At 49.2% G+C, this 17,891-nt stretch overlaps 1 protein-coding gene and 1 pseudogene across 6 annotated transcripts in view; both read right to left on the bottom strand.

Moving 5' to 3' along the window:
* Positions 1-8,111: 8,111 nt before the first annotated feature.
* SLC12A3 (solute carrier family 12 member 3) overlaps positions 8,112-17,891 on the bottom strand; it is a 50,440-nt gene continuing 40,660 nt past the window's right edge. For 5 of the 6 annotated variants that reach the window (XM_033218475.1, XM_033218479.1, XM_033218480.1 and 2 more), the window contains one exon: positions 8,694-9,381. In XM_033218475.1, coding sequence (XP_033074366.1) covers positions 9,240-9,381 — 142 coding nt within the window. In that variant the 3' untranslated portion in view covers positions 8,694-9,239. Of the gene's footprint in view, positions 9,382-17,891 lie in introns of all 6 variants that reach the window. The other variant, XM_033218477.1, reaches the window with a different exon arrangement.
* Positions 15,302-17,227, bottom strand: LOC117087833 (annotated as a pseudogene).

The raw sequence follows: 17,891 nt of genomic DNA, 5'->3' as shown, positions 1-17,891 counted from the left end.
GACTTCAGAGGACTAGACCCAGCACTTCAGCAAAGATGCATAAGATACCAGAAATAGCTTAGGGCAACATTTTTGTTCAAATGGTGGGACTTTTTGATCTCCTCCAGGAATTTATTTCCGCTTGCTCAGCCCTCACATTAAGTCCTGGACTTACCCTCCTGTCTTTTTTTTTTTTTTTTTTTTTGAGATGGAGTCTCACTCTGTTGCCCAGGCTAGAGTGCAGTGGCCGGATCTCAGCTCACTGCAAGCTCCGCCCCCCGGGTTTACACCATTCTCCGGCCTCAGCCTCCGGAGTATCTGGGACTAGAGGCGCCCGCGACCTCGCCCGGCTCGTTTTTTTTTGTATTTTTTTTTTTTAGTAGAGACGGGGTTTCACCGTGTTAGCCAGGATGGTCTCGATCTCCTGACCTTGTGATCCGCCCGTCTCGGCCTCCCAAAGTGCTGGGATTATAGGCTTGAGCCACTGCGCCCGGCCCTACCCTCCTGTCTTTATCAGCCCATTGCAAACAACTGCACTTACTCCTCCAACTCTTATCTCTGACGAGGCCCAGTTGACCTTTCCTGCCCTAGGCCCATATCCATCACTGAGATCTCTGGAATTAACCCCTGGGTGTAGTTCTCTGTGTACAGGCTCCAGTCCCCTCCCCCATACATACCTTGCCCTAGTACTCCTGACATTAACCAACCCTGTCTTTTTCCAGGAAAGGACCCGGAATATCACCCCACTGAACGAGGCTCTTCCCACCCAGCCCACCTCCTAGGTGTGCTTATAAGAGCATACCTGCATCTAATTTGGTGCATAACTTAGCATCATTTTCTTTTCTTTTCCTTTTTATTTCAATTTTTATTTTAAGTTCTGGGGTACACGAACAGGTTATGCAGGTTTGTTACATAGGTAAATGTGTGCCATGGTTGTTTGCCGCAGAGATCATCCCATCACCTGGGTATTTCTTTTTCTTTTTCTTTTTTGTTTTGTTTTTTTTTTTTTTTGAGATGGGGTCTCACTGTCACCCAGGCTGGAGTGCAGTGGTGCAATCTCGGCTCACTGCAGCCTCCGCCTTCTGGATTTAAGAGATTCACCTCCCTCAGCCTCCCGAGTAGCTGGGATTACAGGTGCCCGCCACCATGCCTGGCTAATTTTGGTATTTTCAGTAGAGATAGGGTTTTACCATGTTGGCCAGGCTGGTCTCAAACTCCTGGCCTCAAGCAATCTGCCTGCCTCGGCCTCCCAAAGTACTGGGATTACAGGCATGAGCCACCGCACCTGGCCACCTGGGTATTAAGTCCAGCATCCATTAGCTATTCTCCCTAATTCTCTCCCTCCCCTCACCCTCCTCCCACACTGACAGGCCCCAGTCTGTGTCGTTCCCTCCCACGTGTCCACGTGCTGTCATCATTCAGCTCCCTTTTCTGATCTGAAGGTTTACCTGTCTGCAAGTACAACCTATTGACCTCCAGGGCTCTCTCTCAAGATCTCACTCAGCACTTTGACAACTGGCTCACAAGCTTCCCCTCCACCCCTTGCCCACCTTAACAACTCCAGCGTCCAGCTCACACTCTCACGATATTTAGCTCACTTCCCTTTATCTTGTCTCCACTTTGCTCTACCACCCATTGGTATGATCCATTCATTTGTTCTTCATTCATTCATTCTGCAGACATTTATTGGGTGTCTACTCTGCTAAGCTGTGCTGCACCCTAGGGTAAGAGATGAGTCAGATATGTTCACCCTCAAAGCTGACATGCAGTCTTTCAGCTGTTTCAGCAGTTAAGATATTGAAATACCCCTGTGCCTATTGGGTCCACAGTCCCCACCCTGAGTCCCCTCCAGCTGCCCTGGGCCCTCCCCTGGTCTCCCTCCCATCCAGCAACTAAAAGGTGCATCTCAAGTCCCACCTTTGTAGACCTCATAGGCAATTGGTGGACACCATAGAGTTTGGTGTGCTCAAGATGTTTAGTTCCTCCAGAGTATCAGGCTGTGAAGTGCACACGTACTGACCACAAACTTCGTTCTTCTCCATCTCCCCGTCTCCCACATCGACTGCATATTCTTCTTTGTTGTTGTTGTTTGTTTTTGAGACAGGGTCTCACTCTGTTGCCCAGGCTGGAGTTCAGTGGCACCATCTCAGCTCACTGCAGGCTCAACCTCCTTGGTTTAAGCCATCCTCCTGCCTCAGCCCCCAAGTAGCTGGGACTACAGGTGCATGCCACCACGCCTGGCTAATTTTTGCATTTTTAGTAGAGATGGGGGTTTTACCATGTTGCCTAGCTAGTCTAGAACTCCTGACCTCAAGTGATCCGCCTGCCTTGACCTCCCAAAAGGCAGGGATTATAGGTGTGAGCTACTGTGCCCGCCCCACTGCATGTTTTTGTTGCTGTTGTTGTTCTGGGGTTTTTTTGAGACAGAGTCTCACTGTGTGGCCCAGGCTGGAGTGCGGTGACACCATCTTGGCTCACTGCAACCTCTGCCTCCTGGATTCAAGCAATTCTCCTGCCTCAGCCTCCTGAGTAGCAGGGACTACAGGTGGCCACCACCATGCCCGGCTAATTTTTTTTTTTTTTTTTTCATAGAGATGGGGTTTCACCTTGTTGGCCAGGTTGGTCTCAAACTCCTGGCCTCAAGTAATCCACCTGCCTTGGCCTCCCAAAGTGCTGGGATTACAAGCATGAGGCACCACGCCCAGCCTGCAGGTTCTTTTTGTCTTTATGCTACTAGCATTTCAAATCTTGTCAAGTCTTGCAGCTCACTTCCGGTCTCCCCATCCCCCTGGGAGCTCACGGTCATCCTTCTTGAATCCCTCCCTCATGCCTTGTCCTTTCCTCTTTGCTTGGCCAGCCCCATTGCTAGGGAACATGTCACCTGCAATTTCCATGTTTGCTTTCTGACCTGGTGCTCAGGGGCCCTGCTAGGGCAGATCACAAGGGCAAGGGTCCTGAGAGTTTTGCACCCCAGGGCTACCAGACTTCAGCTACACCTTTCCTGCAGTGTGGCAAAAATGTCCCCCATTTTGTTGATTCATCATCGCTACCTTTTCTGCAGTTATTCTTTTCCTTGCATCGTCAGTCTCTCCCCTCTGACCTATCGATACACTCACGTCTCTATTACTCATCCTCACTCTGTAACAGAGACATTTATTGTTCAATGAATATTCACATCTTCCCCCAAATTTCACAGCACTCTTGCAGTTAGGTGGAGCCATGTGACTATTTGGCTTTGGCTAATGGGCTTTGAGTGGAAATAAATAACATCGCTTCTGGGTGGAAGCATTTAAAAGCCAGTGTGTGACCCTCCAGCTCTCTTTTCCCTTCTTCAGTGAGCTGGAAGCTACTGGTCAAGGTGGTGGCTTCCCGAGACAGGTGTAAGTTTGATCGTTGAGTCCTGATGTAGAGAAGAGGAACCCTGAAGAGCTGCCTGACTGTGGTAGGAATATTTGTAACAGAAACAGAACTTTGTCATGTAAGCCTCTCACATTGAGAGGACAATTTGTTACTGCAGCATAGCTTAGCATTACCCTAATACATGCCCTATGATAACAACAGTCAAAGCACCTTTCCTTGAGTCTACTATTCCCTCGGGTTTCCACTCTATTTCTCTCAATATCTCCATTGCTGACTTACTCAAGTATGAAGTCTCTAAGCAGGGCTGCTCTTTTCTTTTCCTGTCTACAAATTCCTTCCTCAATCCCTGGCCCTTGACCTGCCGCTTTACCTAATTATTCCCTGCAAGGCTCCTAGTGATGCCACAACCCCAAATTCAACAGCACCTTCAGTGGCTCCAGCCCCTTTGCAGACAGGTACTACGTGGTCGACTCTGAGCTTCTTTCATCCCCTTCTCTGGTGCCTCCTCGGTGATCTGAGTTTTCTTCCTGTCCCTCCAATGCTCTTTTCAAGTCTGCCTCACCACTGACCCTTCTTCACTCTGCCTCCTAAATATAGCCCTTCCCAAGGTCTAGCCCTGTTCTTTCTTTGTACTTTCTCTCTTGATCTCACCCAAGCTATGACTTCCATGTCCCTGACCATGACCATGACTCCCAAATCTGTTTACGGTCACTGCTCTCAAAGAGCTGCAGGCTAACAGGGAACACCTTGAGCTCTTCCCAGGCTCCCGGACCACAGGTCTGACCACCTGGGCATTCTCACACTTAAAGTACCAAACTCAAATCAATTTGCTTTCTCTTTCCCTTCAGCATTAAGCCTGTTACTCTGCCCTTCATATTACATGACTGCTACTTCTCCTGCTCTTTTATTTATTTATTTATTTACTTACTTATTTATTTTGAGATAGAGTCTTGCTCTGTCACCCAGGTTGGAGAGCAGTGGCACAATTACAGCACTGCAGCTTCAACCTCTCAGGTTCAAGCGATCCTCCCACCTCAGCTTCCGGAGTAGCTGAAGCCACAGGTGCGCACCACCACATCCAGCTAATTTTTTTTTTTTTGTAAAGATAGGGTTTCATCATGTTGCCCAGGATGGTCTCAAACTCATAGGCTCAGGTGATCACCCTACCTTGGCCTCCCACAGTGTTGGGATTACAGGCATGGGCCACGGCGCCCGGCCCAGTCTTGCTTTCCTATGCACACTTGCCTCACGCTCCAGGAAAACTGGCTTGTTTCTTGTTCTCCAAACATGCCCAGGGCAATCCTTCCTCTGTCTTTTGCTCAAGCTACCCCTGCTGCCTGGAAAGCCTTCTTCCCACCCCAGCTCTCATTTCTGTCTTTCTGTTGAATCCCACCAATCTCTGGAACCTATTAGGCCAAAAAATGATCTAGAGAAACTCGAAATCCTTGGATCCAAAGGCTCACACCACAGGGGAGTAGGAAGTGATGGGCTGAGAAGGGCAGTGGGTTGGGGATGACCAAGGAATGTGTACCCCTTTTGTACACCATGTTCCCTATAAAGACTTTCCTAATACCCTTGACCTTATGCGTTTGCTCCCTCCTTTGCAAACATAGAATGTTTTATTTGTAACTTTCATGAGTTAGAATAAAACCACTTGTCCTTCCTTGCTACTGTCTTTCATCTATCAGACATTTTGCTTTCTGGCCTCCCAGCCAGGTGGTTCTTCTGAGAGTATTTATAGAACTGTATTTGTGATGGCTCCCTTTTAGGAAGTGGGTGTGTATGTTGTACTTTTGCTTTCGGTCACAGGATGAAACCTCACTTCAAGTGGGAAATTACCAATGAAGCTGGTGGCTGGGCTTTCCTGCGCCCCATTTCTGTGAACATTCTTGGAGTTGGCAGCATTTTTTCCCTGACATCCTGAGCTATACACAGCTATGAACCAAACCTGGCTGCTTTGCATGTGCCTGAAGGCCTCCCAGCCAGGCGGTTCTTCTGGAACATTCCAGCTGGTCTCATCCCTGTGAGCCCCTCCTGCCCCTCACCACTCTGGACAGTCCAGGCAGGGGTTTAGAAGGAAATTCATCTGCACTGGGACTCTCCATGTGCTAAGGCGGCCCACAGCTTTTTGCCTGGGTAAGCAGACCCCAGAGAGCCCATTGGGTGAAAAATAGGTGGTACTGTAATTACTTCAAAGCCATAGCAAGTCTGGGCAGGCACTGAGGGAGGATACTAAATCTGGAGGCTGAAATGCAGAGGGCAAAACTGGGAGCTAACTGGGCAGTGGATCCCGGGGGAGAGATGGGAGGAGCCCCTGCTGGGGCGGCCGCTGGGGCTGAGCCTGGCCCTGACCCTGATGGTTCCCTCCTCTGCCAGCACAGAGGAAGGGAAGGCTTCATGGATAGTACTTCCTACTGCACAAACTCCTAAATGGGAAGCATTTTGTCATCCAAAGGCAGGGACAGAGAGGCAGTGTGACCCTATATCTCTTACCCTAATAGGCCAAATAATGATCTAGAGAAACTCAAAATCCTTGGATCCAAAGGCTTACACCACAGGGGAGTAGGAAGTGGTGGGCTGGGAAGGGTAGTGGGTTGGGGGTGACCAAGGAATGTGTACCCCTTCCCCTTAACCCCCACCTCCTGATGCAGCCATAATTTTTGTCAACCACTCCTGGGCCAAACAGCAGTCACTGTCAGGTCAGCTGGCTGGGGACACCTGTTCTGGTCCAATTCTTTCATTTCATCGGCTGGAGGGCTCCCAGAGAGGTGAAGGGGCATATCTGAGGTCACACAGCCAGTTTTGGGGAGACACTGAAACTCAAATCCCAGTCTCCTGGTGGCCTTGCCATGGCTCATTCCATTCAACCTGTTACCTCTCTGTGTCAGGCAAGATGGGAAATGCTGGGAGACTTTGATAAAGGCTGACAAAAATGGTTCCTTGTGAGTCTGCAAATGCATGGAAGAGAATCAAAGGGAAAATAAATGACTCCTATAAATATTTATGTCGAAATCTGGCACTATGACCTGCAGAACCAGTAGGGGCTCTGAGAAAAGTTCAATCCAGGGTTGGAAAAACAATAGTTAATTTTTTTCAAAACACTCAGCAGAGCTGAAAAACAGTGTGTTCCAAAACAAGTAAGTTCCGTTGACTGAGTGACCATAGTTTTTATTCATTTCATTGTTTATGGCCTCGCTGTTAAAGCTTTTTTTTTTTAATAAAGCTGTTATTATTGTTAAAAACATACTATTTCTGACATCATGAAATTTTTTTTTTGACACCCAAAGCCAAAACATTCTGTTTTTTGGACCAAGGACTCCTTGAGGTTTGAAGAACCAGAAAATTGTTTTCCATGTGGCTCTAGAAAGGCCAGCATTCCCTAAGGGATGCTTCCCCTTATCTGGAGTTAAGAATTGTCCCAGTGTCCAGCTCAATGGCTCGGAGGCAGGCCCATCCTCCAGGTCCCTCGGAGCAGGAGAGCTGTTCCCAGTCAGCTTGACCAGGCCCCAGTCCCTCGCAGCAGGCCCTAAGGCAGTCAGACAGTGAGGCTTTAGAACAGCCTGGGAGGCCCAAGCCTTCTGGGCTTTGCAGTCTGATGACCTGAGAAATGCTAACATCCTTTGGGTTGTAACTCCAAAAAGGAGACTTCAGATCTCCTTCTAAATTCTGGAGATCTTTAGTCTTCTGAAGTCTAAAGTGTAGGCACTGCAGCAGTCTTGGAGGAAGCTGACAAAACCCAAAAGTGTCTGTTCCTTCAGCCACCCCAGAGCCATTGGAAGAAGGCACAGGCCGTCGTACCAGCAAACAACTCACCTTTATGCTTCTTGGTTATGTCTAGAGCTGCAAATACCCCTTCGCTTGGCCTCACCCACTGGCATTCGATGCCAGTGCTCTTGCACCCTAGCTTTGGGGGCTCAAACACTGGGGGTGTTCAATGTGTTGTGACCTGAATGCCTTCTGTGAGCCAGGTATAGGTCCTTTCTCCATCTCCCTCGTCCCAGCTTCTCTCCCACCTCCAACCCCACTCTTAACAGCCCCTCCCTGCCAGCCCCCTCTACTGCCTGCTCTTTCCATCTCTTGCAGGTGGCTCCTCCTCCCCTCTCCTTTCACCTGGTCTTGGGCTGGCTTGGACCTGCTCCTGCCTTTCTGATCCTTGCCAACCTTGCCATCTCTACACCCCTCTCCATGTCCTCATTCTTGACATCCTTGCCCTCTGTTGTTTTTTTTTTTTTTTTTTTTTTTTTTTTTTTTTTTTTTTTTTGAGGCGGAGTCTCGCTCTGTCACCCGGACTGGAGTGCAGTGGCCAGATCTCAGCTCACTGCAAGCTCCGCCTCCTGGGTTTCCGCCATTCTCCTGCCTCAGCCTCCCAAGTAGCTGGGACTACAGGCGCCCACCACCTCGCCCGGCTAGTTTTTGTATTTTTAGTAGAGACGGGGTTTCACCGTATTAGCCAGGATGGTCTCGATCTCCTGACCTCGTGATCCGCCCGTCTCGGCCTCCCAAAGTGCTGGGATTACAGGCTTGAGCCACCGCGCCCGGCCCCCTCTGTTCTTAACCATGCCTGAAATCTTACCACTTGCCACTAGACTCCTTCGACCTTGCCCCTTCTTTAAAACTCTTTTTTGACTCTCCTGCCATCAATACCCCTCCTCATGTGTTCTGTCAATCCGCTTTTCTTCCCCGTAAGATGAGCTGGGAAAATGGCAATGACACCCAGCTCAGCCGGACTCCCTGTGTGTAGACAAATGCAGGGCACAACAGAAAGGTGGCCATGCCTTTCAAATGTGTGGATCCCCACCCCATCCATGAGTGGATCCCAAAGTCATTTTATTGGATTGCAACCAACAGTGAAAAATAAATAGAACAGAACATACTGGAGGACGTCCCCCAGGGAAGGGTAAGCATTGTTTTGTGACATTTTTGTTTTCGTCGTTTCTGTGTGTGTGCGTTGCAAGTCTCAGTGTGAAATATATTTCTTACTGTGGGTTGCAACCAAAAAAGTTCAAAAAGTCCCTCGTCTAAAGAACCAATGAAGACATCAAAGACCCATTATTGAAGGTGACGGGAGTGAGAAGTGGCCAAGAAATTTGCCTGGGCCGGGCACAGTGGCTCAGGCCTGTAACCCCAGCACTTTGGGAGACCGAGGCGGGTGGATCACCTGAGGTCAGGAGTTCGAGACCAGCCTGGTCAACATGGTGAAACCTCGTCTTTACTAAAAATACAAAGATTAGCTGGGCATGGTGGCAGGTGCCTGTAATCCCAGCTACTCGGGAGGCTGAGGCAGAAGAAATGCTTGAACCCAGGAGGCGGAGATTGCAGTGACCTGAGATCGTGCCATTATACCGCAGCCTGGGTGACAAGAGAAAAAAAACTCCATCTCAAAAAAAAAAAAAAAAAAAAATTGCCTGACTGTGAAGGCTCAGAGAGAGCCCTGCATTCCTTAGAGAACCTGTAGGTCCTACAGGTGGGGCTGCCATTCTCCTACTGGAGGAAGCAGGGCATGGTTTAGGAACTTTCACCCAGGAAGGTCTGTAGAAACTGTCAAGATTCACACTCAGCATTCGGACTCCAATTTGCATACAAATCAAAGACTGAACTCTTAATTAATGGTCATCAAAATCAAAAGAAAGCGTTTAAAAGGAATAGGATCCTTTAGAGAGTTTTCCTTGCAGCTCCATCTGCTATTTCTCTAGCCCATAAAATCAAGACCCAGAGAATGTGTCCCATGGAAGCAGAGTCCGGCCAGATTTGGATATCTACCATCTTTTTCGGTGAGATCATCAGATGCTGCCACTTAAAGTGCAACAGAACATGAGTCTCATCCCTGTGGACTGGAGGCAGCCGAGTTCCAACTCATCCCACGCACCCAGAGCCGTGGACAGGGGTGGCCAAGCCTGGAGTTACTGGCAGTAAAAGGTGAGCACGTTTTCCTGGTTTCCTCGGATCAGGATGACTGGAGGTCTGAGGTCCTGGGACAGGGTCTCCAGCCAGGCCATGTACAGAGAGCTGGGGCACTCCCCCTTCCTCCCTATGGGCAAAGTGCTGCAAAGCATGAAAAAGCAGCAGAGGAGTGATTACCACGGGGCCTCTCCACACGCCAAGCTCCTGGTTTGTTTTCAGAACAGCGAGTCTGTTTACTGTCCCTCAGAGCTCCTTCCACCCTAAGAATGACCTCCCCACTTTCCGCACAAACATGACCCAGAATGGACCTTCTGTTGTGAAGCGTTTCCAAACAAAGCCATGGCCCACAAGCCCCATGGGATCTAGTCCTCGCCAAGCCCACGACCTCACCTCCTCCCACCCTCGCCTTGCTCACCCCTGATGCCCTGTGGCTTTCTTTCCATTCCTAAAAAAACGCCAAGCTCACTTCTGCCTCCAACCTTTGCACTTGACGTTCTCCCCACCCAGTGGGGAAAGAGCAGCCCCAGCTCTGCACCTGGTCACTTCCTTTGAGTCAGGCAAGTTCATCCACCTCCTTCCCTGGTCACTTCTCCAGGGCAGGCCGCCCACGCCTCTTCCTCGCATCACCCCACTTTACTGTCTTCAGAGCCCTCCACAGTCCCAACAGCATCTTCTGATTTATGTGCTTGTCTCCCCACATTAGAATGTTCGCTCACAAGCAGGCCAGATCTGTCTTGTTCACCCCCCTTTTCCCAGTGCCCAGAACACAGTCTGATACAGTCGGGCTCAGTTATATATTTGTTAAGTGGGCGACCCTTCCCCATCGGGCCACCCGCTTCATGCCAGGCTTGCCTCTTCAGCCCTGTGCCAGCCTGTGGCCACAGCAATGTGATATGTTCCTGTTCATTCATTGTCCAGCTCAGTGTTCTGGTCCTGCCTCCTGCCCTGTGCAGGAGGCCCTGGGAGCAAGACTCCACCACTGCCTATGGGGAGGCCCCTTCTCTTAACTGTGCAAAGCTGCGTGAATAAAAAGATGCCCTGGGAATGCTGTTCAGCCATATCTTCCAACTATTTCAGGAAGTGACTTTTCTACTATCTGGAGAATTCCAAAAATGCATTCGGATGGCCACAGCTGCCCAGCTCTGGGCTTCGGGAGGGTCTCTGAGCTCCAGCAGGGTCTCCCAGGTCCAGCTGGTGCCACGTGAAGTTGGGGCACCAGCACCTTCCGTGCGACTCACTTGAATGTCTGTTTTCCCCAAGTACATCCCCCTGGGGAACGGGCAGGGCCCGCAGCACCACGTTTCTTCACAGCTGGGGGAACTGGGGCGGGAGGAGGATGCTGGAGCGCTGGGATCAGAGCCAGGCTCTGGCATCTGAGTCGTGGCTTTGCCACTTCCTCAGCCAGATGACCTTTGCAGAGTTTCTCTTCTCTAAAGCAAGAACACAAAAACCTCCCTCTCAGGATGTTTGCGACGCTAAAGCCAGCAAAGCACACGCAGGCACAGCACAATGCCTGGGACACAGTGAGCGCTCCGTAAGGTCAGCAGCTGTCATCAGCACTTAGTACTGACCAGCACGCGACAGCTAAGCCAGTGGCGGCAAAGCTGGAACTTGAACCGAGGTCTTGGCATCTTCCCTCCGCAGCAGCCTCTGCTCACAGCAACTCCAACCTCCTCTGAGAAGGGTAACTGGGATCCTAAACAGCTGTGTCATACTTGAAGTTCCATCCACAAAGCTTCACCTGGGACAAGCCCTACCCTCCTTTAAAAAACAATGTCCTGGGCCGGGCGTGGTCACGCCTCTAACCCCAGCACTTTGGGAGCCCGAGGCGGGTGGATCACTTGAGCCCAGGAGTTTGAGACCAACCTGGGCAACATGGTGAGACCCTGTCTTTACAAAAAATACAAAAATTAGTTGGGCATGATGGCACACGCCTGTGGTCCCAGCTACTCAGGAAGCTGAGGCGGGAGGATCATTTGAGCCTGGGAGGTCGAGGCTGCGGTGAGCATGATTGCGCCACTGCACTGCAGCCTGGGCAACAGAGTGAGACTGTCTCAAAACAAACAAACAAACAAAAAAGGTCTCAAATATTAGGGAAGGCGGGTTGGCCCAAGGCCATTTCATTAAGCTATAGTCATCTGAGTTCAAATATTTAGTGACTTTCCAGGGGAAAGGGACAGAGGACTACTGAGACCAAACTCTCCTGACTGAGCAGTTATGCAAGAGGCAGACAATGCCATCCAGGAAGCAGTAACTGATTTCAGGGACTGAATTCAGAAACGCCAAAGGCCACAAGAGAAATGGTGCCTGTATCATGGTGGTGGGGAACACCCATCACCCCTGTGGTGGCCTTTTAAGCTTCAGCATGGAGTTCCCTCCCCCAACAGAGCCTGTCCCCCTGTCCAAGAGACAGCTGTCTTTAAAATCACCCCGCCCCCACACCATCAATGACGTGATATGCATGCCTTGAGCTACTAATCTTCAGAAATAAAGCTGTTCCAGAACAAAGGAACATTTTTTTTTCAGAATCACATCTCTTAGCCACAAAGAAAGGCAGCTTCATATCTAACCTAGATGTGAAAGACAGCCCTGCATCAGAACCACAGTCACAAGCTCCAGATGCAATTCCCACTTCCTGTCTGCAAGACCCTGGCCAAGCTGCTTAACTCCTCTGAAGCTGCTTCCTCATCTCTAAAGTAGGAGTGAGGGGGTGATTATAATAGAGTTTTGAGGCCAGGCACAGTGGCTCATGCCTGTAATCCCAGCATTTTGGGAGGCCAAGGCAGGTAGATTGCTTGAGCTCAGGAGTTGGAGACCAGCCTGGGCCAACATGGTAAAATCCTGTCTCCATAAAAAATACAAAAAACTAGCCAGGCCTGGTGGCATGTGCCTGTAGTCCCAGCTACTCGGAGGCTGAGGTAGGAGGATTGTTTGAATCCCGGGAGGTGGAGGTTGCAGTGAGTTGAGATCTCACTACTGCTCTCTAGCCTGGGTGACAGAGTAAGACCCCGCCTCAAAAACAAAGAAAATTATAGGACCAAAGAGGCCCGAGTCACAGGTTACAAAAAGAAAAACAACAACAACAAAACAAAACAAAACAAAACAAAAAAACAAAGAGGTTGCAGTGAGCTGAGATCCTGCCACTGCACTCCAGCCTGGGTGACGGAGTGAGACGCTGTCTTAAAATTAGGGCTTTGCAAATTCATAAGGCCTGATGCCTTGAGTATCATATAGAGGCCCAAGCCATAAAATGCAATGTTGATTATTACTATTTTGATTATTGCTGTTTGGCTTTGAGGAGGGAGTGTTTTTAGAGAAAAAGAGGCATCTGGACCCAATAGGAATATGTTGCTAGGCTAGTCAAAGGTTGTTGGGCTCTTTATGAGGCTGGTTTATCAGCTGTGCTGGGGTAGCTGAGCTCAAACCTGGGGCCATTTGATAACCCACTGTTTAGTGAACAGCAGTTGACCAAGTGCTACCTCACACTGGCTCTAGAAAATGCCCCAAGCATGCTCTCCCAAATGCTAGACAATGTGATCTAATCATTTCACGGAGGCTTGGGAGATTTTTTTTTTTCCTCTTCCTCAGAATTTCTGGGCTGCACCCTAGAGCCTGGTTTGGAAGGCACAGAGGAACTTGCATTTTCCACAGTCCCCTGGTAGTTCTGATGAAGCAGACCCTCTGACTGAACTTGTAGAGAAACACTAGGCATGGCTCCAGGTTGGAGATTAATGATGGAAAGATGCAGCTGCTCTGTCCTCCTGGTGGACTTGGCCCAATAGCTGGGGCCTCTTTGGGCAACAGCTGTAGCTACTGGCATGGGGTGGGACGCCCTGGGCAGGGGTCTTCTCTTGGGTCACTGGATTTATAATCACTTGTATCGGCGAATCCCACAAAGGCTGGTGGGTGGGGATTGGTTTTCCCTGTGAGTTTGGGGGACGGTGGTTGGGATGGGGGGTGGGAAGGGAGAGATTCCAACTGATGGTCACCTCCTGGGATGAAATTCTTCATCTTATGGCTTAAGAGACCGAGAGACTGATTTTTTTTTTTTTTTTTTTTTTTTTTTTTTTGGTACAGACAGGGTCTCACTATGTCGCACAGGCTGGTCTTCAACTCCTGAGCTTGATCAATCCTTCAGCCTCAGCCTCCCAAAGTGCTGGGATTACGGGCATAAGCCACTAAGCCCAGCTGAGACTGACTCATTTTAATGACAAATAAACTTAGAATCACAGCATGTTAGCATGAAAGAGAATCTTGGAAATACTTTTGTTATCTATTATAATTAGGGAAACTGAGGCTAGAGAGACATGGGGTCTTACCCAAGGCCACACAGTGGGCTAATGGCATAGACAAAATGCACACATGCCTCTCTGAACAGAGGCGGCACTAAGCTGTGGTCTGGCACACCCATGCACACCCACCAGGCACCATACCCAAGGAAGAGTCTGGGGAGGCGTCCCAGGACGAAGCCATTTCCACTGTCTCGCACTCGGACCCAGCCCTCACCCTGGACCAACCTTGCCCTAGGAACATTCTCTGCTAGGTGTTGGCAAGAGGTCTGGAGATAAGCCCAGCCCCTTTCCTTATCACTGTTCTCCAAGGAAACATGGGGCACTTTCTTTGCACAAAAAAAAAAATGTCCCTAAAGCCCCAGGAAGCATTGTTCTGGGTAGAGCCAGCCTCCTGAGTGTGCAGCCAGCACAGTGACATGGGGCCTTCTGCTCAGGAGGATCCCTTGTTTGTCTAATGCCCTGCTGTCACCATCTTGACATTCTTTTTTTTCTAATGCCTTAAGTCACACAAGAAAGTGTTGCAAGTGACAGTTCAACCCAACTGACTACACTATTAAATTGTATCACTATCTGCGGCCGGGCACTGTGGCTCATGCCTGTAATCTCAGCACTTTGGGAGGCTGAGGTGGGTGGATCACCTGAGGTCAGCAGTTCGAGATCAGCCTGGCCAACATAGTGAAACCCCCATCTCTACTAAAAATACAAAAAATTAGCCAGGCAAGGTGGCAGTATTCAGGAGGCTGAGGCAGGAGAATCACTTGAACCCAGGAGGCGGAGGTTGCAGTGAGCTGAGATCACACCACTGCACTCCAGCCTTGGCGACAGAGTGAGACTCTATCTCAAAAAAAAAAAAAAGTTATATCACTATCTGAGAAATAAATGCAATAATTCTTTAAAAAATAAATAAAAAAAGCACACACTGGCATTAGGGACATCAGGGCATGAGGAATACCGTGTCCCAGGGGCGGACTGACAATAGTCTGTTGTTAGACTTCTGTGCTCTTACACTCATCTGCTAAAAAGGGTTTGCACACTGCATAGGATATTAGGAATCATGAAGAATTCTGCATGCTCTACTGTCTACTGGCACATAGGCAGTGACTGGGAAGAACAGAAACTGTAAGTCAGAACCATTTGCTACAGTCTGAATATTCATATCCCCCCAAAATTCACACGTTGAAATCCATATCCCCAGGGTGATGGTTTTAGGAGATGGGGCCTTTGGGAGATGATGAGGTTATGAGAGTGGAGCCCTATGACCTATGAATAGGATTAGAGCTCTTATAAAGAGGCCCCAGAGAGCTCCCTGGCTCCTTCCACCAAGTGAGGACACAGCAAGAAGGCCCATCCATGAGTCAGCAAAGGAGCCCTGCCTCCGACTCTGAATTTACCAAGCTTCGATCTAGGACTTCCCAGCCCCTGGAGAAATAAATTTCCGTTATTGATAAGCCCAGCCTATGGTATTTTGCTATACCAGCCTGAATGTTCTAAGACATGATTCCTGAAAACTGCTTTAGTGTATGGAATTAGCGTTTGAGTATTATCCAAGCACAATTCTAGCTCTGTCATCCAGGCTGGAGTGCGGTCACATGATCTTGGCTCATGGCAACCTCTGCCTCCCAGGTTCAAGCAATTCTCCTGTCTCAGCCTCCCGAGTAACTGGGATTACAGGTGTGCACCACCAGGCCTGGCTGATTTTTTGCATTTTTAGTAGAGATGGGGTTTCACTATGTTGACCAGGCTGGTCTCAAATTCCTGACTTCAAGTGATCCACCTGCCTTGGCCTCCCAAAGTGCTGGGATTACAGGCATGAGCCACCACACCCAGCCCCAAGCACGTTTCTAATTGCCTGAACCACTCTCCTGTGGTTCACTAACTGGCAAAAATTCCACTAACTGGTAAAAGCAAAAATTTTACCTCTGTCCTGTCAATGAAGAGTAACTGGTGCTGGTGCCTTTTGAATTCTCCTGGGCATCTTTTTTTCACGTGAGAGTTTTTAGTTTATTAATCTTCTTGTAGAAAATCCACAATGGCCGCAGATAATGTCATTGCCACCCCTTTACTCCTTTGGCTGTGATCCAATCTCCAGCCCACCTTTTGCCAATACCAACACTGGCCTTTACAGTCCCCGTAACTTCCTTCATTCTGTTCTTGCATTCCTTTCATTGCTTTTTTGAGGTCTTTTTCTTCTCACACAGGCCATGTCTTTCAAGTCTATGTTTGGGTTTACTTTTCTTTGCATAATCCAAGGAATCATAAATTATGCCAAAGCTAGTTGTTTTCCCACCACCAAAATTAGTTCTAAATCCAAATGCATACATGATATTCAGTGTGGTCTTGTACATTTTGGCTAGTTTGTCCGGAATTTCTATCTTAGGTACTGTTGCCTTCCCAGGATGAAGGACATAGGTGGCCATTTGTTTCCTCTGAAGTAGTCAGTTGGTCATGACCTTCCTAGTTTGGATACTTACTGATTCATTCATAATGGCAGTCAATCCTCAGACAGCCAGGGAGGAAAAACCCTCATGGACATCTTAAGACAGACTGGAGGTCCAGAAACCTCCAGGTCAGGTCTCCAAACTGGTTGCTTAGCTGCCAGCCTTTGGTGAGACCTAGGAGGATGCATATCCTCAAGCTTTATCTACTTATCTGCTAGAAGCCATTGGCCATTTTCAGTCTGAACCCATTTGCTGTTTTGATCTTCTCAAAGGGGCACTTACACTACTTAAAAGAAACATTGCCAGTGCTCTCCTGAAAGAGAGTATTGCAGACACAGCAGTAAGGGATGCATGCAACTTATATAGTACTCAAGCAACAGAAGTAGTGGGAACATAAGTTTGAGTTGCTTTTATCACCCTCAATGGACCACTTGTTCTGAGGTCTCCTCTCATGAATCTAAGATCCTTAGATCCTGGCATCTGCAGTCCAGGTCAGATGGTGACAAGTCTGGGAATGGGTTGTATCACCAGAGCTGAAGGATCCCTCCCATCTGAGCACCTCTTCCTAGAATAGCATATGGTGACAGGTTTTTGGGGACCTTCTTATCAGAGAAAAGCAAGCTTGATGAGGCACTTGTGGTTGCTCTCCAAGGCAGGACGCATTTTGCAGATTTATGGAAACGTTCAAACAGGTGAATGTTGAAAAATGATACCCTGAAGTTTCATGCCCACGTCATCATCTGTCTACATCAATGATCAACCTATGATCGGTTGTGTTGAACCCCCACCCCTCCTCCTTTCCACCACCATGAGCTTTTTTAAAAAACAAATTCCACACATCCTGTGTGAGAATGTAAGGGAGATTGCTTTGAAAGGGAAGACCACATCTTGACCTTCTTAACATTTTCTGAGCAAGGTGCCCCACATTTTCATTTTGTCCTAGGCCTTGTAAATTGTGTAGTTGATCCTGGCTTCAGGACATGAACAAACAGGTTCCACGGACGTTTCGGCTGTCCTGCAGAACCTAGCATCTGCAGTCCAGGTCAGATGGTGACAGGTCTGGGAGTGGGTTGCACCACCAGAGCCGAAAGATCCCTTCTGTCTGATTCCCAGGTGGTTGGCTCCCAGGAAATGCAGGAGAGGCCAGTTACTTGCTTTGGCAAAGACCCCTTGTCCCCCGAGCTGAGGGCTTAGCTGCTCATGTTCTTCTTCTTCTTTTTTTTTTTTTTTTTTGAGACGGAGTCTCGCTCTGTCGCCCAGGCTGGAGTGCAGTGGCCGGATCTCAGCTCACTGCAAGCTCCGCCTCCCGGGTTCACGCCATTCTCCTGCCTCAGCCTCCCAAGTAGCTGGGACTACAGGCGCCGCCACCTTGCCCGGCTAGTTTTGTATATTTTTAGTAGAGACGGGGTTTCACCGTGTTAGCCAGGATGGTCTCGATCTCCTGACCTCGTGATCCGCCCGTCTCGGCCTCCCAAAGTGCTGGGATTACAGGCTTGAGCCACCGCGCCCGGCCCTTCTTCTTCTTTCTTTCTTTCTTTTTTTTTGAGACAGAGTTTCACCCTTGTTGCCTAGGCTGGAGTGAAATGGTGTGACCTTGGCTCACAGCAACTTCTGCCTCCCAGGTTCAAGCAATTCTCCTGCCTCAGCCTCCCGAGTAGCTGGGATTACAGGTACGCCACCATGCCCAGCTAATTTTGTATTTTTAGTAGAGACAGGGTTTCTCCATGTTGGTCAGGCTGGTCTCGACCTCCTGACCTCAGGTGATCTGCCCGCCTCGGCCTCCCAAAGTGCTGGGATTACAGGCGTGAGCCACCGCGCCGGGCTGATCATGTTCTTCTTACAGGCCTCAGAGAGAGCAGAGCCACCCTGAGACCTTAGGTGCACAGCTGTCACTTCCATCCCACATTCTGCTTGCTCAGCC

This window comes from Trachypithecus francoisi, unplaced genomic scaffold (assembly GCF_009764315.1).
Source record: "Trachypithecus francoisi isolate TF-2019V2 unplaced genomic scaffold, Tfra_2.0 Lachesis_group10, whole genome shotgun sequence".
Taxonomy (NCBI): domain Eukaryota; kingdom Metazoa; phylum Chordata; class Mammalia; order Primates; family Cercopithecidae; genus Trachypithecus; species Trachypithecus francoisi.
Note: the sequence above shows the minus strand (reverse complement) of the source record. Positions and strands in the feature narration are given on the sequence as shown.